At 40.9% G+C, this 22,181-nt stretch overlaps 1 protein-coding gene across 1 annotated transcript in view; it reads left to right on the forward strand.

The window, feature by feature from the left end:
- The window catches only part of FER1L6 (fer-1 like family member 6), a 66,190-nt gene that overhangs the window by 19,077 nt on the left and 24,932 nt on the right, over window positions 1–22,181 (forward strand). Inside the window, exons 11-23 of the mRNA XM_051610306.1 lie at window positions 827–1,176; window positions 4,317–4,425; window positions 5,975–6,155; window positions 7,560–7,680; window positions 8,951–9,051; window positions 9,700–9,787; window positions 10,544–10,663; window positions 12,024–12,176; window positions 13,517–13,703; window positions 14,271–14,395; window positions 16,830–16,964; window positions 17,515–17,664; window positions 21,364–21,474. Coding sequence (XP_051466266.1) covers window positions 827–1,176; window positions 4,317–4,425; window positions 5,975–6,155; window positions 7,560–7,680; window positions 8,951–9,051; window positions 9,700–9,787; window positions 10,544–10,663; window positions 12,024–12,176; window positions 13,517–13,703; window positions 14,271–14,395; window positions 16,830–16,964; window positions 17,515–17,664; window positions 21,364–21,474 — 1,931 coding nt within the window. The remainder of the gene's footprint in view (window positions 1–826; window positions 1,177–4,316; window positions 4,426–5,974; window positions 6,156–7,559; window positions 7,681–8,950; window positions 9,052–9,699; window positions 9,788–10,543; window positions 10,664–12,023; window positions 12,177–13,516; window positions 13,704–14,270; window positions 14,396–16,829; window positions 16,965–17,514; window positions 17,665–21,363; window positions 21,475–22,181) is intronic.

The raw sequence follows: 22,181 nt of genomic DNA on the forward strand, positions 1-22,181 counted from the left end.
CTCAAGGAGGTACCACAGACTAGTATGTTTGTCCTCACATGTGTGAGGTAAAATTCACTGTCTGGAGTCTTTTCACTTATCTGTGCCTACATGCATAGAATTATAGAATCATTAAGGTTGGAAAAGACCTTCAAGATCATCAAGCGCAACCAGCAGCCCCACAACCCCATCACCACAAAACCATCCCCAGAAGCACCACACCTACCCATTTTTTTAACACTTCCAGGGACAGTGCTTCCACCACCTTCTTGGGCAGCCTGTTCCAATGCCTTACCACTCTTCCAGTGAAGAAATTTTTCCTGATATCCAATCTGAACTTCCCCTGGTGCAACTTATGCAGTGAGATTCAAGTGTGGAACATATTTAGTTATCACCCCTCTGCAAAGGCACAATAACTCCATAAACTTGGCTGTTCAAATGAGTCCTTAATCAGAAAAGAAAAGAGAAGTCATGTAAGGTGAGTAGTGGGAACAGTTTGGACAAGGTAAGAAGGCCTCTATTCATCTCCCAGCATGTCCCCAGCCTTCAGTCTGAGGGAGCAAGCTCTGTTTTTCAAGGGGTGCAATAGGCCTCATGCCCCAGCACATGTGGTACAAAGATCTTGGAGAAAAATGCATATTGTCAGAGTTCCTATTTGGTATTGGCAGAGGCTTCTTGGTTCCTAAGAACTGCTGTGCAAAACCATGCCCTGTATAAAGTAGTTTCCACCTGCATGGAAATGGGTCCAGGTTTGGTTTTTTGTGTGCAAGAGGCAAGATTTCTTGCAGCAGAGAGTGAGGAGAATGTGCTATTGATGGAAATACCATAAAATGTGCTTTATCTCCAGGGTTTTTGCCTACCTTTGGGCCTGCCTGGATCAACCTCTATGGCTCTCCCAGGAATCACAGCCTCATGGATGACCACCAGGAGCTTAATGAAGGTTTTGGAGAAGGGGTCTCCTTCAGGGGACGTCTCTTCATTGAGATTGCTGTGGAGATACTTTCAGGAGGAGCCCGTGAGTCAAAGTTCTCAAGTTTAATTAAGGATATCAAATTGCCATCTAAAGATAAAGACTTCAAAACATCCAAAGGAAAAGACAAAACTGAGAAAGCAGGAGAGGATCGAAAGTCAGTTTCTCCTTCAGATAAGATGAACTCAACTGAAGTGGAAGTTGAGCCGTTTGATGTGCCTTCAGAGGTTAGTATGATATTAAGAGATTGATTGACACGTGTCCCTAAGCCTCCAAGGATGAAACCAATGTGTGCATTTGGGTTCAAGTAAAATACTACTGCTTTTATGTTCTCCTTACAGCTCCTCCATAGTCTTGGGACCTTCCCATAACAATGCAGTGCAAATGGAGCATTTGTGTGTGCCTGTAACTCATAAAAAATCTCAAGTAGGATTCAGTTTCTATAAAGCTTAGTCTCCTGTCCTAATGCCCCTTCTGCAACTAGAAACTTTCCTACTAGAAACTTGTATGATATCCTATCTGCTAAATGATAAAGAGCTGATGGGGGCAGCTGGTAATGATAAGGTTTGATTTCTTGGACTCTTTTGAGAAAATTGGTAATTGTAAGTTGAAGTTTGGAGGGAATCACTGATGCACATTTTGTGCAAGTGCAGAGGGAGACAGTCTAGCCTGGTTCACTCTCCTCCTTTAACTCTGCATTGTCAATGTAGCTTCAGAATGCTGATCTCTTTAGGAGGGGCTGCAAATCATGTGCTGCTCAGCCTCACCTGATGTCAACTGACTTTATTTTCCTGACTCCATCTGTTGTGCTGAGTTACATCATGGGCAGATCTGTGCTATGATGCTTCGAGAAGGTTGTGAAGTTGTGGCAGGGAATGTGGGCTTAGATACTGAGCCAATACTTGAGCTTTGATTCTCTGCTCCATCACATCACTGTATGGGAGCAGCAGCATGCTGGTACATATGTAAGCTCTATTATGTTTTACCCAATATATAGAAGAAAAATATTCTTATAACCAGTTTTCTTCCCTCTTCAGTATGTCACTGGTCAAAACTTTGGCTTTTGTATTGGGAGTCCCACCTCAGTTCTCAAGGCACTCGTGTCCTTTTAACAGATCTGATTCTTGGTCTCTTGCTAAACCTCTACAAGTAAATACAACAGAATAAATTGTTCCTTGGTCTTGAGCCCTGGCCTTGGTGGATGCTCTTCCTTGGCCTGTGACACATCATTGCTAGCATGAGTGCTAGCTGGAGCAGGTCAGGAGTGTTAACAAAGAAATGGCATGGGGAATTACAAGCCAGTTGTGTGAAAACATGCCCTGGTCTTGCTTTATATACTCATATAACTGTAAATTGTTTCTGTCCCTCAGTTCTTCTCTGAAGATTGTAATAGAGGTAAGAAGAAATGTATTTCCACATAAATTTTCCTTTATAGGGAAGAAAGCAGTAATTATGAGCAGCTCAAATGCTTTGGTCTTAGGTGCTAACTAAATACTCCGGGTAGAGGAGCAAACCTGACTTTAACAACAATAAATATTACTAGTAGGAATAAGGCTTTATTTTTGGCTACTGTGCCTCAGTTTCAAATACAGAATGAGTAAGAGGCAACAACATAGTATAGTGATGCTGGATATTATTTTGATTTTGACATTCAGCAGTATTGCATGCCACAGTAGACACAGTAATTGTATTAGAGCTCTCTGAAAGGAGAAGTAGGACCTGGAGACATGATAAACAAGGCAAAAATGTCTCACAGAGCCTCTGAGACAAGAGGCAAATTACTCAACCCCACTGCACAACTTTATTGACCTATTCCAGCAGCAAGAAGACATTAAACATTTGCAATTTCCTTCCTTTATAATGGGAGATAGATGTGTGTGTCACAGTTTCTGAGCCTCAGCGTTATTAGGCACCTGTGCTCTGTGTTCCAGCTGAAAACAATCAAGATGCAGGAAAGGTAAAGCTGCACAGGGACCGCAATCTGTTTGTGGTGTGAGCTTTGATATGTGATGCTGCTAATCCTTCCTCTGGAGACCTGTGATCTCTTACTGTGTGTAGCAGAGTTTTTTCAAAATGAAGAAGTTGTGGGCAGTGTCAAAAGGGGGTTCTGCTTTGCAAAAGCCAGGGAAACAAATATTCATACTCTGCTGTTTTATTCCTTGCCTCACTTTTGCAATAGAAGCTAGTACTGATCTTGCCTACTGGGGTTCAGTGTGCTGGTGTCCATGCTGGGATATCAGTAGGGTTTGCATTGGAGATATTGTGGCAGTCAGGGTATAAAACTGGGGAAAACTCAAGCCACAAAATTTACCTCCTCTGAGCTTAGTCTTTCTTGATTTGGGCCTAATAGCTTCTTTTTTTTTTTTTAATGACCCAAGAGTGCTACAGGGGTTGGCTGCCTTCCTGCACACACAGAGGGTGTGCCAAGGACAAGCAGATGCTGCGGCTCCAAGAGGTATAACAGAGCCAAACAGTGCCTTAAAACTCCACAAAAAGTTATTACACTTTTCAGGATGTACTTCTGCACCAAGACAGTGGGGTTCCTGTGCTTCCAAATTCTGTGAAAAGCTGAAAACAGGGTTACTGTTTTCTATGCTGTGATGCCAGGGAATGCAAAGAGCAGAGGACTGCAACCCTTTGCACTAAGACCTGCCTCTGGACTTGTAGTTTAAAGCACAACGGGTTAAAAATAATAAAAATGACTGCTTGGTCTCAATAGGCTTTTTCACAAGACTAATAAAAAGGGTCCAATAAAATCTGGATGCCAGATACCTTTAAGTCTTACTGGCATCACTGAGAGCTGAATGACCCTGAGTATGGTCAAAGTCTTGATAATACAAACAGATGGGTAGTAGGTTAAAGTCACCCCTGGGGAAAGCAGAGCAGGGGAAACACTCCCCTGCCTGGATGTGTTAGGATGGCAATAGTTACTATCACAATGCAAAGAAAGGCTACTGCTATATTACTTCTATCAGGATGGTGGTATTTTGTTGCTGTTGCACTAAAAGGGCCCTTGAGCTGCTTTAAATGTATAGCTTGAATGATAGCATAGCAGTATGTGAAGCTATTGAAACCATTCAACAGTGACTGCTGATGAAGGAGAGTATGAAGTGAGGGGTAATGACTTTTATGTAATCAGTTAGGATATAACTGGACAATACTGACAAGATCAAAGTCACACAGGTTTATCTCTGTTCCAATCACATCAGTTTCTCAGAGAAGAGCTTTTACTTCTTGCTACAAATCCTGCCTCACTGACCACTTCAGACTGACAGATCTACAACACAGCTGCTAGACTCCTATGTGCTGTAAAAAAGAGTAAAAAATAAAATAAATTTAATATTTCTGCCTCCTTCTTCTCCAATAGATCTATGAAGAGAAATTGGAGGAATTCCTTCTCTTTGGGACATTTTTTGAAGCCACAATGATTGATAGGAAGGTTGGGGACAAGCCAATAACGTTTGAGGTTTCTGTTGGTAAGTGTGTTAAGCTCTTCTCCAAAGCAGAGAGGGAGTCTCAGAAGCAAGAGGAGCTACATGTTGCTGACAGCTGTGTCTTAGGGATCTGGAGTCAGTTTCAAAGCAGGTCTTACACACTTGAATTAAACTCTAATCTTCATTTATCCGGGTAGCAGCCAAGCTGGGCGTACTGATGCCTAGCTGTCTTTACTCCCAGGTGCCCTATACTGATACAAACCCTCTCACCCAATGTATACAGTGATTCGTCCAGTTTTTAGCCTCCTAATCTTTTGGGAGACCCACCTCAAACAATTTAACTCAGAGCAAAGTTCATTCTGTGGTGCCCATTGCAATTAGTCCCTGGTCCCTTTGCAGGGAGAACCCATGTGGACCCTCTTGGCCACTGTTGCTGAGCTACATGTGGGTCTGTGAGTGTGGTTTGGGGGTGATGTACAGCCCAGCCTCAAAAGGCATGAACCAGCTTGTCCTCTAAGATCCTCCTGCTAAGTCCTGTCTTCTTTCTGAGTAAAGTTTGATTAGCCCTGTACTAGCCCCACTTAGAGTCCAAATGTGCCGTGGAACCCTTGTAATTCCTACCCTTGTGCTTGCATACCTGAGTGTGTTCAGCTGCAAGGTTGTGAGCATGGTGAGATATCTGTGACAAACAGGGCAATTGACACTGATTTCTCATGAAATGTAGCAGGAAGCAGAGCTGAGAATGATGAGAAGCTCATTTGTATAGTTGGGCAAGAAATTATATTAGTTCTTGTGAGAATTAATGCTAAAGATGAATCTGGCTCTGAATTCTGGACCTGAATGTCTACCAGCTCCCTGAATTTTGGATGCAGATTTAGCAAATGGCCATTATTTACATGAAAGCGTGAAGCAAAAGTCAAGACCAGGATGTCATATGAGGTTATTCAGCACATCTTTCTCCTGCAGGAATATGTTTTCTGCCTGTCTAATAAAATAGTTAATTACCAGCCTGATGGATGCACCTCTTTCCCAGGGCTGATAATTGCCCCTCAGAGCAAAATACTATCAGAGAAGATGGCCGTGTCATTAGCAGAGTTGTCTGGCATCAGGCTTGAAACTGGGGCCTCAAAACATTGCTATTACTAGCTCTGCCACTCTGCTATACAGAATTTGCTTGTCTGAAAATGAGCTTTAGCACTCCTGAGATCAGATGTTGAAATGATCATCTGTATGTTGTAAGGAACACACTTATTTGCTGTGTAAATCAAACACATATTGGGACTCCTGGATCTAGAAATTGGTTTTGCTTCTGCATTTCTGTAGTAAAAGTACAAGTGCTGGTGACCAGCATCCTTTAAGGATGGGGGTAGTATACCAGGTGTGTATTACACAGGGCAGGTAAGGAGGCACTGTCCTGTAGTCATTGGGACCAACATACCTAGTCAGGACCTTTATAAACTATGTTTTGGCCAGAACAGCCGGGAACAAACATTTTCCATTGGTATGGCTAGTCTTAAATTTATTTTAAACCTCATTCAGGTTTACCACCTTCAAGCTAGTCATCTCTTAATTTGTAACCCTGTGTCTTTAGGTAACTTTGGGAATATTACTGATGGGGTGTCAGCAGGAGCTGGACGGAAAAAGAAGACACGTGATGGAGAAGAGGAAGAAAGTCTGCTGCATGAGGAGGAGAATGAAACTTCTCCTCATCTTGGAGTACCCCTGATATCCACCACTCCCCCTGAGAAGCCACTGATCACGAGTGGGAACAGGTGAGGGTCTGTGCTATGATGCAGGACTCTGGTTCCTATTTTATAATCTTGTGGGATTCGCTGATGAACCTTGGCAGCATTAGACAGTTTGTGTGGAACTGAAGCTTTCAAGTCTTCAACTACATCCTTCAGAACTGTAAATTTTCCAGGCTCTATTGAAGTGAACGGGCTCTGAACCATTTTACACTTGTCTTCTGATCTTGACCTCATGGGCTCTTGAGCTTCTGCTGTTTCTAAAAGGGCTGCATTATACCAACTATACGTAGGAAAGCTGTAGGAAAATGCAACTCCTTCAGTGCTATCTATGGCTTAGGCTCCCATACTCTGAGCACAAGTAACACACACTCAGTGACTAGCTCCAAAAGCAGAGCAACACATCAGAAATACTGAAACCTGCTCAAAATAGTGTCAGCTTCTCAGAACACTTTCCACAGTTAATAATTATAGATGTAGTCTTAAATAGCAAGAAGTAACAGAAATAGAAGAAATTCTTTAAGAAATTCTTGAGAAAAAGAATGGAACAATGGATGAAAACATGCAGAACAGTTCTTCTTAATGGTCTTGTTTAGAAGTAGAAGTGTAAGGGTTTAATTAATTTCAAAGATGCTAATAAGATGAAATATTTTCTATGTTGCTTTGGTAGGTAGAATGATCTTTGATATTGCAGAATGCCAAGACTAGATGGTACTTCTTTCTTTAGAAGGCCAGGCATTGCCAAGCAGTTTACGGATGTAAGAACCAAGCAGGAAATTTCAACCTAGATCTGTTTGGTTTCTGGACCTTCCTAAAGATAAAATGTACTTTGATCCCTTCTTGCAACCAGTGGCCCAGTCAGGTTAAATAAGAGTTAGTGTAAGAAAACAAGAATTAAAATAGCATGGTAGAATTTTTGTTTCTGCAGCAAAGTAAAGAGAAGGGGAAAATCCAGTGCTTGACAGAAAGGTAGTTGCTTCTCCTCCTGAACAGGATTGCAGATTTGGGTATATGTCAATCTCCTTTAGCTATTCTGAGAAAAGTGTCTTGTGAAAGTAATGTGGTGGTGACATTCTGATCAGAAATGATCAGATTTTAATCTTTTCTCCTTTTCCTTATTGCTTCATGCCGTTAGCAGTATTTCAGAGCTTCTCTGCATGCCTCTTTTCCTGCCTTTTTCTCCCATCCTGGAAAGCACTGAAATTTGATCCACTGACTCTAAGCTTTTACTCTCTGGGGATCTCACAGGTAGCATGAGTGATGCTCATGTTTGTTCTTTCCATGTATGTACTGGTTAAGCACATCTGGAGATATCCTGTAATGTCTTTGGTTTCTGTGCTGTGAGGGAACACCAAAGAGTTTATTTTTCCAGTGCTTCCCCCTGGACTTCTGTCTCACCTTTATGATCTGTTCTATGTTTTGTTTTCATAGGAACTACCAGTACCTGCCATATGATGAGAGGAAGCCCTGTATCTGTGTGAAGAGCTATTGGGGCAACCAGACCTTTCGTCTGTACTCCTCCAACACTCTTGAGAAAATGGCTGATCACTTGGTAAGCAGCAAACATCCTCCCAGGCTCAGGTATTCTGCAGAAAATATTAGTGAGAGGTCATGTTTCCCACAGCTTCCCCCAACTCCATCCCTTGTTGATTTTATGAAAGAGTAGCTGACCTAATTCCTTCTCCTATTTTTTTTTCCAAATTGATTTAGTCTGTTAGAGCTAGTCAAGTCTTCCTGTCCACAATTATTTTATTTATTTATTTATTTATTTATTTTTACTATAGGGCTGTTCTCTTTCCTCAGAAATGTTTTATTTTTTTGTAAGAAGAGGCAAACAATGAAAATATGAGATACAGAATAATTCCATCTTCTGTGGCTCCTCCTCTGACATCTTCTTGCCAGTCCATGTGGGTTAAGCTGTGTTAATGCTGGAGACTCTTTAAAGACACTACTTGGTGTTATTTTCCTAAAAACTTTGGTAGAGACAAGATGACATTTAGTCTCATGGACACTCACTGTGATGCCCTAGTCAGTGTTTTCGGATAATGATGTATTTTCTACCCTTGTTTAAAGTTGACACTATCAACAGTCTCAAGAAAGTAATAATGTATTTTTAAAGCAACTTGAAATGTTGAATATTTTAATTTGGGACACTCAGATTTGAAGTCTGATACATTCCCTTTATATCCTTATATACCTCTTATGCAACAATGCTGAATTCATGGTTGTATCATGGAAAGACAGTGATTTATAAGCTAACATTTTCAAGCCTAGGTATTTTACGATAAAGTAACTGAATATATATATAGAGAGAAATTTCCTTACTGGAAATTCAGGCCTTTATTTGGGCTTTTGAATTTGGGAGGTCAGACTCCATTTCTCAGTGATAGCAATAGGTGTTGCAGTAGGCCTTGCATATGGATTCAGGTACCCACTAAGGTGAGAACTCTAGCAACTTGCTAAATTTAAGCAGCAGGGCTACAGGCAGAGCCAAGGAGAACAACACGTTTTCCTCCTACTTGATGGAAAATATTTCCCTCCAAGTGGCCTTTCTGAAGAAGTGAGAAAAAAAAGCTGCTCCAAGCAGCAGTAACTTGGAGTAGTGGTTGGAGAGTCTATGGAAAAGTTAAAAGGAATCATGAAGCTGGAGTCTTCTCTCTGTGCATTTCAAGCATGTTGATCCATCAAAGGTTCTGTTCGTTTAGGTTACAAAGTCACCTCCCTCATTCTTGCTAGTCATACAGTGAATGATGGTGCTAGAACACCAGCACAATGATGAGGTGCCTCCTTTACACAACAGCTCTTCCATGTGTTTTTCATAGGAAGAATCATTAGAGCAAGTTAAGAATTTGATCAAGGTTTCAGAGATTGCATCGGAGGAGAAAATGAGGACGACACTAAATGATTTTATCAATCAAAGCAGGTAACTACATCTCCTAGAGGCATACAGAAAATCAACTTGATATGTTGGCTACAAATTCCAGGTTAGACAAGGAAACGAATTGTAGTGTTTTAAAAAATACACTAAACTTATCAAGATACATTTTTTTAATTCTGCTATTAAAAAAACACCTTCCCAAATTGCAGTTTCTATTGTTATATTGTTATTGTTGCTTTCAATATCCAGTACTTACACTGGACTACTGCCAATCATTTTCATACTATTTTGGCTTTCTAAACTCTAAGAATAGAACATACATGGGCATAAATAGGAATTAATATAGCATGTGATAGACACACTCAAAAAAGTACAAGGTTGAGGTGAAAATAAAGGATTTCACAAGCTTGGTTAAGCCATCCTGTAAGGTCTGAGTCAGATGACATGTTTGGGCTCCAAATATGTACAATTCCTAATTTGCAGATATTAATGCTGTTTCTGTGAAATGTGGTGCAGAGTTTTCAGACTATATTCTTAGAATCCTACAGGTGCTCAATATTTATTTCAGAGAATTTCAGCATCTCTGTCCTCTGGATCATATACTGCAGCAGAGAACATTTCAATCTAATGTGTTTGAGCAGCTGACATTAAAAAAATTACATGTTTAAAGAACCTGCTACTGTTGTATCCTAGGGCCTTCATTACCATTGCTGAGAAGCCCAAAGGGTTGAACTACACTGCTTTGGACAAAAAGAGACTCATGCTGTTCAAGCAGGAGCTGGTATGTGTGTTTTTCTTTAAGCATTGATGTTTAACAACACTTAAGTAATGATGTTGACTGAAAGAACACTAGTTGTATATGTATATTAATTTCTATTTGGTTTCACTATGCTGGAGTGCTTTTTAATTAATAGAAATATAATAACCAAGGGCTTTTTTTTAAAAAAAAATGCACCCTATTGGGCTTAATAAATTGTTGTAAAACATCCTGAAATAAATCAGAACATGTTGGTTTTACATACAAATTAGACTGTATAATAATGAGATTATTTTTCTTTTCTATGCATTTTAAAATGGGATGATGCAGAGTTCAATGTAAAAAACAGGAAAATTCAAGACTAGTATAGTCTGGCATTTGATATTCCTGGACCTAATAATCTTCTCCAGGAAACTAGAAAGAAGAAACCAAACACAGTGCAGGTCATCTAAATGTTCATTAGCTTTATTTACTGTTGGTAGCAGAGAATTGGGTTGTGACTTCTGTTAGGACCAAGGCCTGATAATTCTAGGTGGTAATCACAGGTCTCTTGGGACTTCCATGCATGTGGTATACATACAGACAAAGGGAAGGTGGGAGACATTAATATTTTGTATTATTCCCCTCCAAAAGGTTGATCAGTTTCTGTTGTGACAAAGGTAACTGTTACTTTGAATGAGTGTCTTCACCTTTTTATCTTGAATCTACTTTCTCCTTCTGTGTCCTGTTCAAACTACTTAAAAATGCATACAGAATACATCTTGTCTTTCCTGATTGCAGGAAGCAATGTCCAGTGATGCCAAGGCAATTGTTCAGCAGCAGAAAAAGAAGATGCCACTGGATGAAATGATGCGTGAGACTCAGAGCTTTATAGATAAAATTAGGTTCTTGGTTGATGAGGTAATTCACACAGAAACTCAGATACATTTAAAATTGAGGGCCTGATTTTGATTTACATAATCCCATGTGAATAATAACTCCTGGCCTGGTTATCCAAGGAATTCTTCTTTGGATATCTGGACCCAATCCTGTTTTGCATCAAATGGACCTGTTAACAGACTGGAGGAAACACTGGGCTATGTGGGGTGAAGAGTTGGTGCTTTTTTGGTGTGTTTTGTTTGTTTGTTTGTTTGTTTTGTTTGTTTTGTTGTTGTTCTTTTAAAAATAAGGTTATCCCCTATGTGACCTGGTGCCTGGGACACAGCCTGCTTTCTGATTTGGATTCATGTATCCACTTGTATGAATGTGGTGACTCGGTATGAGGTCACGTATCTCTGTGCTATTCTTTGCTGTGCAGGCAGTGTTGGGACATACTATAAATCTGAGAATAACAATAGAACAGCAATATTTGCTGGACCAAAATCCAGCCAGTGAAGTGCAGTCTCTCTGAGAGCTGTCTCTGCAACAAGGCCATGGCTATTCACTGGCTCAGGAAGCAAGTGGCACAGCCTGGCATGGTTTCCATCTTATGTCCAAATTCTGTTCCTTCCCAAACCAGTGTGACCTTGCTCACAGTGCATCCAGGGAACAGCCTCTGGACTGGTCTTTGCTTCAGAATACCCTCAGGATTTTCTTGGACAAATGCCATTTTGGGCAGGGCAAAGCCATGACATGCAACATCTTCACAAACAGAATCGATGATCATGTTTTACCCTGGTCCTTTTTTGGTGTGCTGGGGTAGATGAAGTTGATGGTATTCCCGTGGTAGGTACTTTCAGCTTACACAGTCTATGGGTAAGTTATTTCCTGAGACAGAGTTGTACCCATCCTACAAAGCTCTTTACCTTCAGCTGTGCTTAGGAATGGAGGTTTAGACTGCAAAGCACAAAGTGACAGCCTGTTTTAGGGCATGTAAAGGTAGGACAAGGGATAATGGTTTCAAGCTGAAGAAGAGTAGATTTAGGTTGGACATTAGGAAAAAGTTCTTTAATATGAGGGTGGTGGATCACTGGAACAGGTTGCCTATAGATTTGGTGGGGGCCCCATCCCTGGAGACAATTCAAGGTCAGGCTTGATGTGGCTCTGAGCAATCTGTTCTAGTTGGAGATGTCCTTGCTTCTTGTAGGAGGGTTGGACTAGATGACCATTAGAGGTCCCTTCCATCCTAAGACATTCTATGATGCTATGATTTTACTCCAGATGCTCATCTGCTACTCCACAGGAGCCATGAGGGAATCAGCTCTTGGTAATGAGTGTTTTAACAAAAAATAAGGTGGTGGCTAATAGAAAAAAATCAGTTTTAGTTCTCATCCTTTAACAGCCACAGAATACGGTGCCTGATGTGTTCATCTGGATGCTCAGCAACAACAAGAGAGTTGCATATGCAAGAGTCCCAGCAAAAAACATCCTCTATTCCCCAGCAAAAGAGCAAAGAGGCAAGGACTGTGGGAAGATTAAAACCCATTTCTTGAAAGTAAGTCTGGACCACTAAGCAACCAGAGATAATGCCTGGGGAACATTTAGCATGCAGATTTTTTACAGGGATTGTATTTTACAGGCTCATCTTTGTAATATACTAAGAATGTGTACCTATTTACATCTGCCATCTATTACTGTTTACTTTTCATATTTATGCTTATCCTTCTTTAAGCATTATATCATTTTCAGGCTTTTGGTGTCTGAGTAATTAAGTCTGTCACTGTTTGTTATGTCAAGTTTATAGCGTTTTTCTATAGCTATATCCATAGATAGAAGAGGTAAAACCTCTTTGTTGGCAAAGATGTCAGAATGCAGCACATGAGAGTCTGGAAGGAGTCTGGCAAGAAAGCAGCAAACAGTAACAGACAAAGTAAGGAAACTTAGGTATGCAGAGGTAATACATCAATTTTTTTATGCTTGCTATTTAAAATGTGACTAGCTTTGTGCATTATATGTCCAAAATATTATTGGGGATTATCAATCTTGAAGGAAAGTATTAATGGATATAGCCCTACAAAGACAGAGTGACTGGTAGTTCCTGACAGTGGAATATTATGCAGTTTATATTGTTATTATGACCATCAGGAACAGCCTAAACACAGAATGCAACAGTAACTTTGTATAATGATTTTTTAGTGGTTTTTCACTTGGGGCTGCTGGGAACACTCCCATTAAACACAGCTAAAGAGCAGATAAAAATATCTAAGCTCCTGATAGTTGCCATAGGTACTTGCTAAGCACAGCACTATTTGCCTGCATGACCAAAAAAATGTTATAATAAATTCTCCAACTCTTTCAATATCAAGACTTACCTTAAAAAGAGATGATACTAAACACTGAGCTTAGCAGAGATAGATGAAGTGGGAAGGCAGAGGAAGAAAATAACAGTATATTTTGTCCAGACTAATAATATTTTATATTGGAATATATTTTTGGATCTGCCCAGCAGGTTGATATTTATAGTAAAATATGGGACTAACTACTGGAGACCAGAAAAACTGCATGAAATGTAAAGTGGGCTGAAATCTGGGAAAAATAAGGTACCAGCTAACACTGATATGCTTGCAGCTATTAGCTAGTCTGCATAAACCTCTGCAGATCAGCCAATACACCTTTCACATAGACTTTCAACCAAGCAAACTATTAATTTCCCAAAGAATTACAGGATTTCCTGATCCTAAATGTTTCTCAGGGGCACTTCACTGTGGGGAAGTGTCATCTTTCAGTATATAAACTCAGTGAATGCTCCTTTATTTTAGTCTGGCTTGGTAGGAGTCAGCACCCAACTGTGTCTCTCTTGAGTTTGTTGGTGATGGGTGGATCCTTTTTTTTCAGTTACCAGGCAAACGCCCCGTGGGCTGGACTGTGCAGGCAAAGGTGGACATCTACCTATGGTTTGGACCTGCCAGCTTTGCCCATAGCATCATGGAGAACTTACCTGTAGGATATGAGACTGAAATTCCAACCAACACCAGCTCAGGGCACAACGTGGTGCCCTCACCTGCCTGCCTGCTGTACAGAAGTAAGACACTGTTTCTTCTCCATGCTAGCAATTAAGAGGGTTTCTAAGAAGCATATGGCCCCAAAAGCCCTAACTCAGAGGGTTGCAAAACCTCTGTTTAAAGTAACTGTTCTAAGATGCTCACAACTTAGCCTCTTTTGGCCAGAAAAGGCTGGTTTTGTTGCCAAGACATCAGTCCTGCCACAGACACCTTGCAGATGTCAGGGAAAGAAAAGACCTGTTCTCTTCCAATTTCTGTTCCCTGTCCCTGTCTCCTTATAATGAGGGAGCACCTTTCAGTTGTCTTGATGAAGCTACTGTGTTGAACAGCTGATGGATAAACTGTTGATGGGAGATAAAACCTGGCAGTTAGTGACCTTGCAGTAGAGACTGAGAGGCACTGATTTTAAATTAATACAGAATTCTTGCACAACTTCTGCACATCTCACGTGTTTTATTAGTGAGACAGTGTTAGCAACAGTTCCCCTTGCCAGATCCTGGTTGGATGGCAGGTGGTGGATCTTCCTTTCCTATGTGCTGCATCATTTCCATGGAGCTGACATGACTGTTTTCTTTGGAATGCCGTAGCCCCGCACCTCTTCCAGCTGAGAGCCCACATGTATCAGGCAAGGGGGCTCATTGCAGCTGACAGCACTGGACTTTCTGATCCTTTTGCAAAAGTTACTTTCACATCACACTGCCAGACCACAAAGGTAAGTTCCAATGTCTCTTCCAGTAAGTGAAAATACAATGTTTTTTACTGATCGAGCCATAAAAAGGAAAAATCTTTGTCTTGCAAGGACGAACTGACAAGAAAAGTTAGATGCCTGCTGCTAAAGGGCAGGTCAGTCCACTGCAAGCAAGGGAAAGGTTTGGGTGTAACCTTCTATTCTAACATGAGGTGCAGTAGTGCAAGTTCGTTTTAGCTCTTTCAGATGTCAGATTATCTGGGGCTACTGGACCCTTGCAGCAACTGAATTACCTTTCTCTACATCTTTTTATATCTGTTTTAAGTTTGGGAGCCCCCATGGTTCTGTTTTCCTATAATCTATGCGTGCAATGATCGAGCAAAGAGTGAAGAAGACCTAATTATGGCGTCTGTAGCCAAGCAAGCCAGCATAGCTCTTTGTGATAGAATTTGGCAGCACACATAAAGGATTTTAGAGTGGCAAAGTTGAAGTGAGCTGAAACAGAGATCTGTGAGGCCATCTGCACCCCTTAAATGCTGCAAAAATGTCCCCATAAGAAATAGTCTCACATCTCCCTCAAGCATTTTCAGGGGGAAATGATCTCCTGTGAACATTTGATGGAGCCTCTAGAGAGAAGGGGGAAATTCTACACAGCTCCAGCATGAAGGGTTGAAGTACAGCCCTGGAAAATAAGCAGGAGAATGGTCTCTCACAGAACATGGGGATAGACTTTCAGAAGTTGTGAGTCTTTACAACAACCCTGGACTTAAAATGGGGCTGGGAGTTCTGAAGTCTGGGCCATGAGCAGGGTTTGCTGGAAAAATATTGTGTCTTTTCAGAAAAAGTGTTTTACACCCCCTACCTAGTCCCTCCCCAGAAAAGTCCACAGAAGACTGTATAAATTTAATTAGCTTTTAAATTTAATTCCTGCTCTTGAATACTACCACTGGCTGCAAGAACTGGCTGCTCACAAAGGAGCTCATTGCCAGAGGCCAGTGCAGTAACACCAGTGTAAAAAGGAATCTTTTAGCTCTCTCACTTGAATTTGCTGACCCTGTGCAAAATGGAAAGACTCTAACATTTCCTGAGCTGTGATTACTGACATTCTAAAATTCCCCTGACACCTTCTTCTCTTAGGATGCAAGTTCTGTAGCAAATGTCTAAGGGAGTGAAAAGTAAAACCCTCTCTCAGCTCTGAATTTTTGGTGACAGTGCTGCTTTTGCCTCAAGGGTATGGGTTGATTTTTCCCTGTAATGTGATTTAAACTTCTAAAAAAATTGGTGAATGAAGCCAACAAAATTAATGTTTAGATGCACCAGATTCAGGAAAGTAGAATTTGGCCCAGGAAAAATAGCATTTTATAGGCATTGAAGCGTTACGTTTATTCACTGCCTGAATAAAATATTGCAGCCAATAACTTTCATGTTTTTGGAAAACTCTCAGCCAAGTGATAATAAACTGTAGTCAAGAGCCTTATTTTCATCCAAAAGAACGATAGCAGGGGTTATGAGTCATTTTTCAGTTGACATATTTACCCTCTTTAAATGGCATCTTTGTTAAATACATTTCCTGCCGAAATAGTGTAAACACTGGCTGTGATGAAATACCATACACGTCCACGTAAGCCAAATTACAGCAAATTAAAAACTGTTGCTTTATTATGAGTGATTAATTAATTTATTTTTTTTTAATAAAGTTTCATGTGTTGTTACACCGAAGTAAAAACTGAATCAAAAAGATGTATCCTGGAGAAGTGAAAACTGGCCTTAGTTTAGGGCAAAGGATTCATTTTAATAGCACTGGGCATGTGCCTGCCTTCCTAAACCAACAGCTTTCCTCTAAATTTAATACTGAGTTTTGTCAGCACAGACTGATGCTCATGTATCGATAAACCTGTGAGGGATCTGTGAGGCTGTCCTGGTTTGAGCCAGGATGAAGCCACTTTGTCTTTTACTGATTTTTTTTTTTCCTCCAGTGAGCTTTCTTTTCACTAGCAAAGTGTTCAGCTCAGGAGATGCTGTGGGAGTTGCTGGGGGTGGGGAGAGGCAATAGGGGTTTGCACATTTCCTGAATACATTTGTACATAATTGTACATATTCTCTTTTATCATTAGCATTTAATTGAAGCTGTCTGGTTTAGTTTTCAATCCAGAGAGTCTCTCTCCTCATCCTCTCTCTCCTTCCCTACCTGGGTGGGAAGGGGAGGTGATCGAGAGCGTTGTTGTCAATTCTGAACCATGACAGAGGCAAAGAGGAAAATGGAGACACTGGAGATACTGGTCTCAGGCAAAATAATTATATTCTTCTGTCTGGGAACAGCTGCTGAAAAATGCAGTGTCTCAGACAAGGAATTGTTCCGGCTGTGGGAAAGGATGTCACCAGCATATCAGCATGTCCTGCTGAAGGTTCCCCAACCAAGCAGTTCATAGCTCATTAAACATGTCCTCTCTTCCATTAGATCATTGCTCAGACGTTATCCCCCACCTGGAACCAGATGCTGCTTTTCAACAGCATCGTGCTTCATGGCGACAGAGAGGAGATTGCTCAGTTCCCACCAGAGATCGTCATCGAGCTGTACGATGACGACGCAGTGGTAAACTCAAAATCCTTCTTCATTAAAAAACTGGATTCTCACATCTGTGACACAGCTGTGTCACTGAACAGGCATTAATTGGATGACCTTGCTGAATGGAGCTCTGTGTTACAGTGATTCACACTTTAACATGAGCACAGCCCTTTTACTCACTTTATGTCCTTGCAAAGCTAAGACCTTGGTTTTTTTGCAAGTGAATCTTGCTCCCAAAGAATGGCTTAGAGAAATCTGAAGCAGCTTTTCCCCACCTCCCTTGTACTCAACTGTAATTATTGTATCTAAGTCTGGGGAGACACAGATTTATCTCTGGCTGTGCAAAATCTGACACAGTCTCACGGAATGACTGTAGAGCTCAGAAACTTCAGATGCTCCAAAAAGGTAATAAATACTCAGCTTTTCTGTTTTCATAGCTGCTTTCCATTTCACCTTGTTTTTTATTTCAGGAGAAGGGTTGGGTTTTTTTCACAAATGCTAAACTCTTCACCATCTTGGCTCCTGTAACAGCTGTGAAATTCAAATGCCTTTAATATCTGCATTCTCCTTTATTTAGGGTAAAGCAGAATATATTGGGTCCACAGTGGCTGCCCCTGTGGTGAGACTTGCTGATCAAAACTATGAACCTCCCAAGCTTTCTTACCACCCAGTGTATTGTGGAAATCTTTCAGGAGGAGACCTTCTTGCTACATTTGAGCTTCTGGAGGTAAACGGATTTTTTTGACCATTACACACTTACATCCTGGGCTCACAAAAGCAGCAGTGGCATCATCACCCTCTTGAATTAGTGGGAACTGCAACTGCTATTGGCTCTTGGAGTCCCAATGCAATCTCTGTCACTCCCTCCACCTCATTTGCCTTGCCCTAAATTGGGCTATGGTCTGAGAAACAACTGTGAAAATCCTGCTCCCATTGCAATGACCTGCTCCTTGGAGTCGCACATGGCCCTGACTTTAGCAACCTCAAAGCTCCCAATACTGCTTTCCCTCCTTAGGAAAGGAAATACTGAATATTAAAGATTGGGTTAAGGAGACTGAGTTTTCAGATACCTCAAATATATCAAGAGAAGTGTTACACTGGTTTCCAACTGCGAGACAAAATGCAAATTGAGTGTATCTCTGGGGCTAGCTCAGCAGATGCATTAGTGGGGTATATCGTGCCTGGTATTTCAAGGAATTTCAGTGGAATTTGCAGAGCTATCAGTTAGAGGAAACTTCTCTCTGCTTAAAACCAACAGCAGTTTATTCTGAAATGGGAAAAATGTGAAACTCCATTACATGTTCTGGAGGTATTGCCAAGGTAAAACAGGCTTTTAAGCCTGATGTGCTAATTCTGTTCTTGGTGAAAGGCTGAGGTATGACAACATAGGAAGCATATCCTAATTATTTTGGGTACTTAGAGATAGAGATTATTACCTTAGCCATAATTTTCTCACTTTTTCTTGAAATTCACTTTTTGGTGAACAAACAGAGCATTTTATTTTGCTGTCTTCTGGGACACACAAAGCAGCACTTCTGAGATATATCCAAATAAATCCTTAAGACTTCTCTAGAGAGTTGATAAGAACAGTAAGTAAAGACCCTGGAGTCCTTATTTTCACTCTCTGTCTTATTCTTCTCAGTGAAAACACTCCAGAGCATCTCACATGGCAGATAATAGCTATATGGATATGAAATAAATTTTCAGGAAAAAATATTTATATGAGCATCTGCCAGGCTTCAAAAAACTCCCAGAGCTGATGTGCCAGTGACTCCTTCCAATATCAGGGGATTCCTGATGATGCTCTTCGTGAGGATGAAAACAAAAACTCTCTCATCACTGATCTATTCTCATTCTGAGCCCATAACCTTTCCCATGACATACCATGCTTGTAACTCTGATCTGCAGGTACTGTTTGGCTCAGTTGAAGAAGTGTTGTGTAAGAAGTGAATGTTGCCTTCTCAAGATGAATGCTGTTATGTCAGGTCTTGCCTGAGGGATAAAATTATTCTTAAAACAAAGCATCCTGGCATTTAGAAAAATAGTAGACAAAAAACTCCCAACAGACTAATGAATTCAGACTAGGAGTCTGAATTTTGCTCGAAGTGGGCACAAGATTTACTTATTTTTAATTTATTTTTTTAAAAATCAAATCAGCAAAATCACCTTGTAAACACACCTTGTGGGTGTTTTCCTCTACTGTCATTTGAATGCTAGATGATTCTTCACCTCTTGTTTTGTGCTGTTACACTGTGGCCATGAAGCAAAGTCCTTTCTAAGTTATTCCAAGCTGATTTCAGGGAAATGTGTAATATGTTCACTGTGTCATACAGAAACTCTCTCAACTCTACTAGTGGTTGGTAGAACTTGGAAAACTGGGGACCTCAAAATATAATAGAGTACTGTTCAGTTAACTGCAATAGCAAAAGTGAAGATCCAGGGAACCTAGATTTTATATCAGTCTTAGCCTTGCAGCCCTGCAGTGCAATGTAATGAAACTCTTTATGAGGCAGTTTTGTCCTCAAATGTGGGAATTCACCAGCCTTCCTCTCATAAGCCACATCCTTGAGAATTATGCCCTTCTCACAGCTGTAAGAGGAGATACAAATTGCTGTTTGTTCTAGATTTTTCTTAAAATGAAAAGAAATGGTGCAGTTTAGAAGTTACATATGCACAAGTCACTGTATCATGCAAATTAGTCAGATGATGCAGTGAAAGTGTGTACCCTGAGATACGAACTGTGGGCAGGGACATGACATCTTTTGTGTGATCTGCTCCAGGTGGTAATTGCCTCTTTATTTAAAATGCCAGTTAATCACTCATGAAGATTATTTTTTTTTTGAGTGTTTAATGCCAGTTGATACAGAGTTGCAAGCTCTGAATATAATTAAACAGGTGGATTTCCAGACAAGCAGGTATTGTTCACAAAATTGTGTGTTTCTATCTTGACTTTTTAAATGGCATCATAGAGGTGGCTGATAGAAACCAGATACATTGAGGAACAACAAAACTAAGCTTAGATCTATTAAATGAATTACCTTGGATTTTTACTGATGACAGCAGTAAACGTGCATGTGAATTATTGCTGTTAATTATGTGAATACTCACACCACAGCTGCTATCCTAGAATATACAATTTTCACCCATCTCCTAGAGAAAGGATCATCTGTCCCTTATGCTAATTAAACTCCCACACCACTGTAGAACACTGCAGATAACAGACAGATGGCCTAGTTAAAAGAAACAGAAGACTTCAACTTTCCATGTCCTTTGTGAGCTGTCTCTCAGGTGCCCCACCTTTCAACAGTGACAAGTTATCTTGGGAAGGGTGAAACACTCCAGAAGTTGTATTTCTTTTTCCCAGGAGCCACACGTTTAGTATACTTTAGGTACTATACTTCATGGGAAGGACGAGGAGAGCTCTGTCTGTAGGTTTTTAGCTCACCTGTGAAACCGTGTTCCTACTGTTCTCTTTCATCACAGCCTGAGCTTCTGGTAGGATTGGTCACCAGGTCCTGGCTTCCCCTCTTCTATGTAGAAATTTGCTAAATCAGGCCAGGCTTCAGATCTGCCCTGCACAGACAGAGAAGGTTATAAATACACTTCTTACAAGAAGGTGAACTAAACAGGCAGCCAAGCCTGGAGCATGGCAAGACTCAGTGATCTTAAATGTCTTCTTCAGACTAAATGATTCAATGATTCTAAGAGGCAAAGAGATGGTTGAGCCTCAGAGCTCTGGTGGGGCATGCTCTCCTCCCACCCTCCCGGGTCAGAGCAGTGCTGTGCACCCAAATAAGCACCAGAAGATGGGGCAGGCTTATGTGCAATCACAGGCAAAGCCTGCCACAAGATTTTTGTTGCTGCACAGAGAGGACCCAGTGCTAATGCTGGAGATGCAATTTGCAAGTTCTCAAATGCTGACAGCATGTAATAATGCAGGACCAGTTTTCCATAGTGGCTGAAGAGCATTACATCTGGCTGACAAACCTGCTGTTTAGCTGATGCATATTGTCTGATCACCAGCCTCTTTAAACTAAAATCAGATCTAGAATTTTCATGTGAAAATCTTCAAAGAAGTATTTTTGTAAAATAAAATTACCATGCTTTCCATTTGTAGTAAACATAATGACCATGTTTCAGTACTCACATGTCTTTAGGGCAAACTGTGTCCTGCTAGGACAAAGGAGACTTTTTTTCAGATAGATGCATAAACCAGATCTATTAATACTCTTCCTGCCAAGAAAGGAACAGCAGGACAGATAACAATCCAGGTCACATTTCTCTCACAGCACAACCTCTCTGCTCTGCAACTTGTCTTGAAAAACTGCATTAAACTGATGTGTTCTGTGTATCATTTATGCATCCTTTTGATACTGATTTTATTCTTCAAAAGACCAGCATGAGTTATGGCTGCTTAATTTTTCAGATTCCTGAGTCAGATCCAGACAGACTTCCCCCACTGGATCCACCAGATGCTGGCCAGATTTACCCAGTCCCAGTCAACATCCGACCTGTTTTAAGCAAGTACAGAGTGGAGGTGAGTTACTTACAATATTTCCATTTCCAAATTTCAGCTTCTTTTATTCTCTTACTGAACCGTAGGAGTAAGTAATTATGACTTTTTAATCCTTTTTAATAAGAATCACATAAGTGGGTCCCAACATAAAGGTGGTAAATTCAGATTAAAGGGATGCACTGAGGCTGGGCATGTGAGGCAGTGATTCCACCTGAGGCTAGCAAAGGCTACATCTCCATCCTGGCCTGCTGAGACGGAACTGCTCCTGCAGCAGATCTTGGCTGATGGACCTAATTTGTGTGCAGTGAGGGAAGTGTCTGCAGGAAATTGAGAGCTTCCCCTTGCCACTGACCTCACTGGAGGTGAAGTTCTACATCAGTCACCTGCCAAGCTTTTTCTAGGTCCCAAACTTCTGCCAAGTGATGTCACCTGCCCATGTACAAATGTTTGCACCTTCTCTTCCCTCCTCTCTTGCACCATTTGGGCCCAAAGTCGCCTTATGTCAGAAAGCAGGGAAATGTGGCAGCTTTTCATGTCAGTGTGATGCCTGGATGCTGCCCAGCCTCATCACTCCCTGTCAGTCATCCTGCAACCTTCATACCAGCTTCTTATTTGCTCATTCTGCTGTGCCAAATCAGGTTCTGCTTGCATAACCTGGTGGTTATTTCCCAAGAAATACTCATTTGGGAGCCCAGAAGCAGTTTCAGCTTTGCCTTCAAAGATTAAGT

Source organism: Apus apus, chromosome 2, assembly GCF_020740795.1.
Source record: "Apus apus isolate bApuApu2 chromosome 2, bApuApu2.pri.cur, whole genome shotgun sequence".
NCBI classification, from domain to species: domain Eukaryota; kingdom Metazoa; phylum Chordata; class Aves; order Apodiformes; family Apodidae; genus Apus; species Apus apus.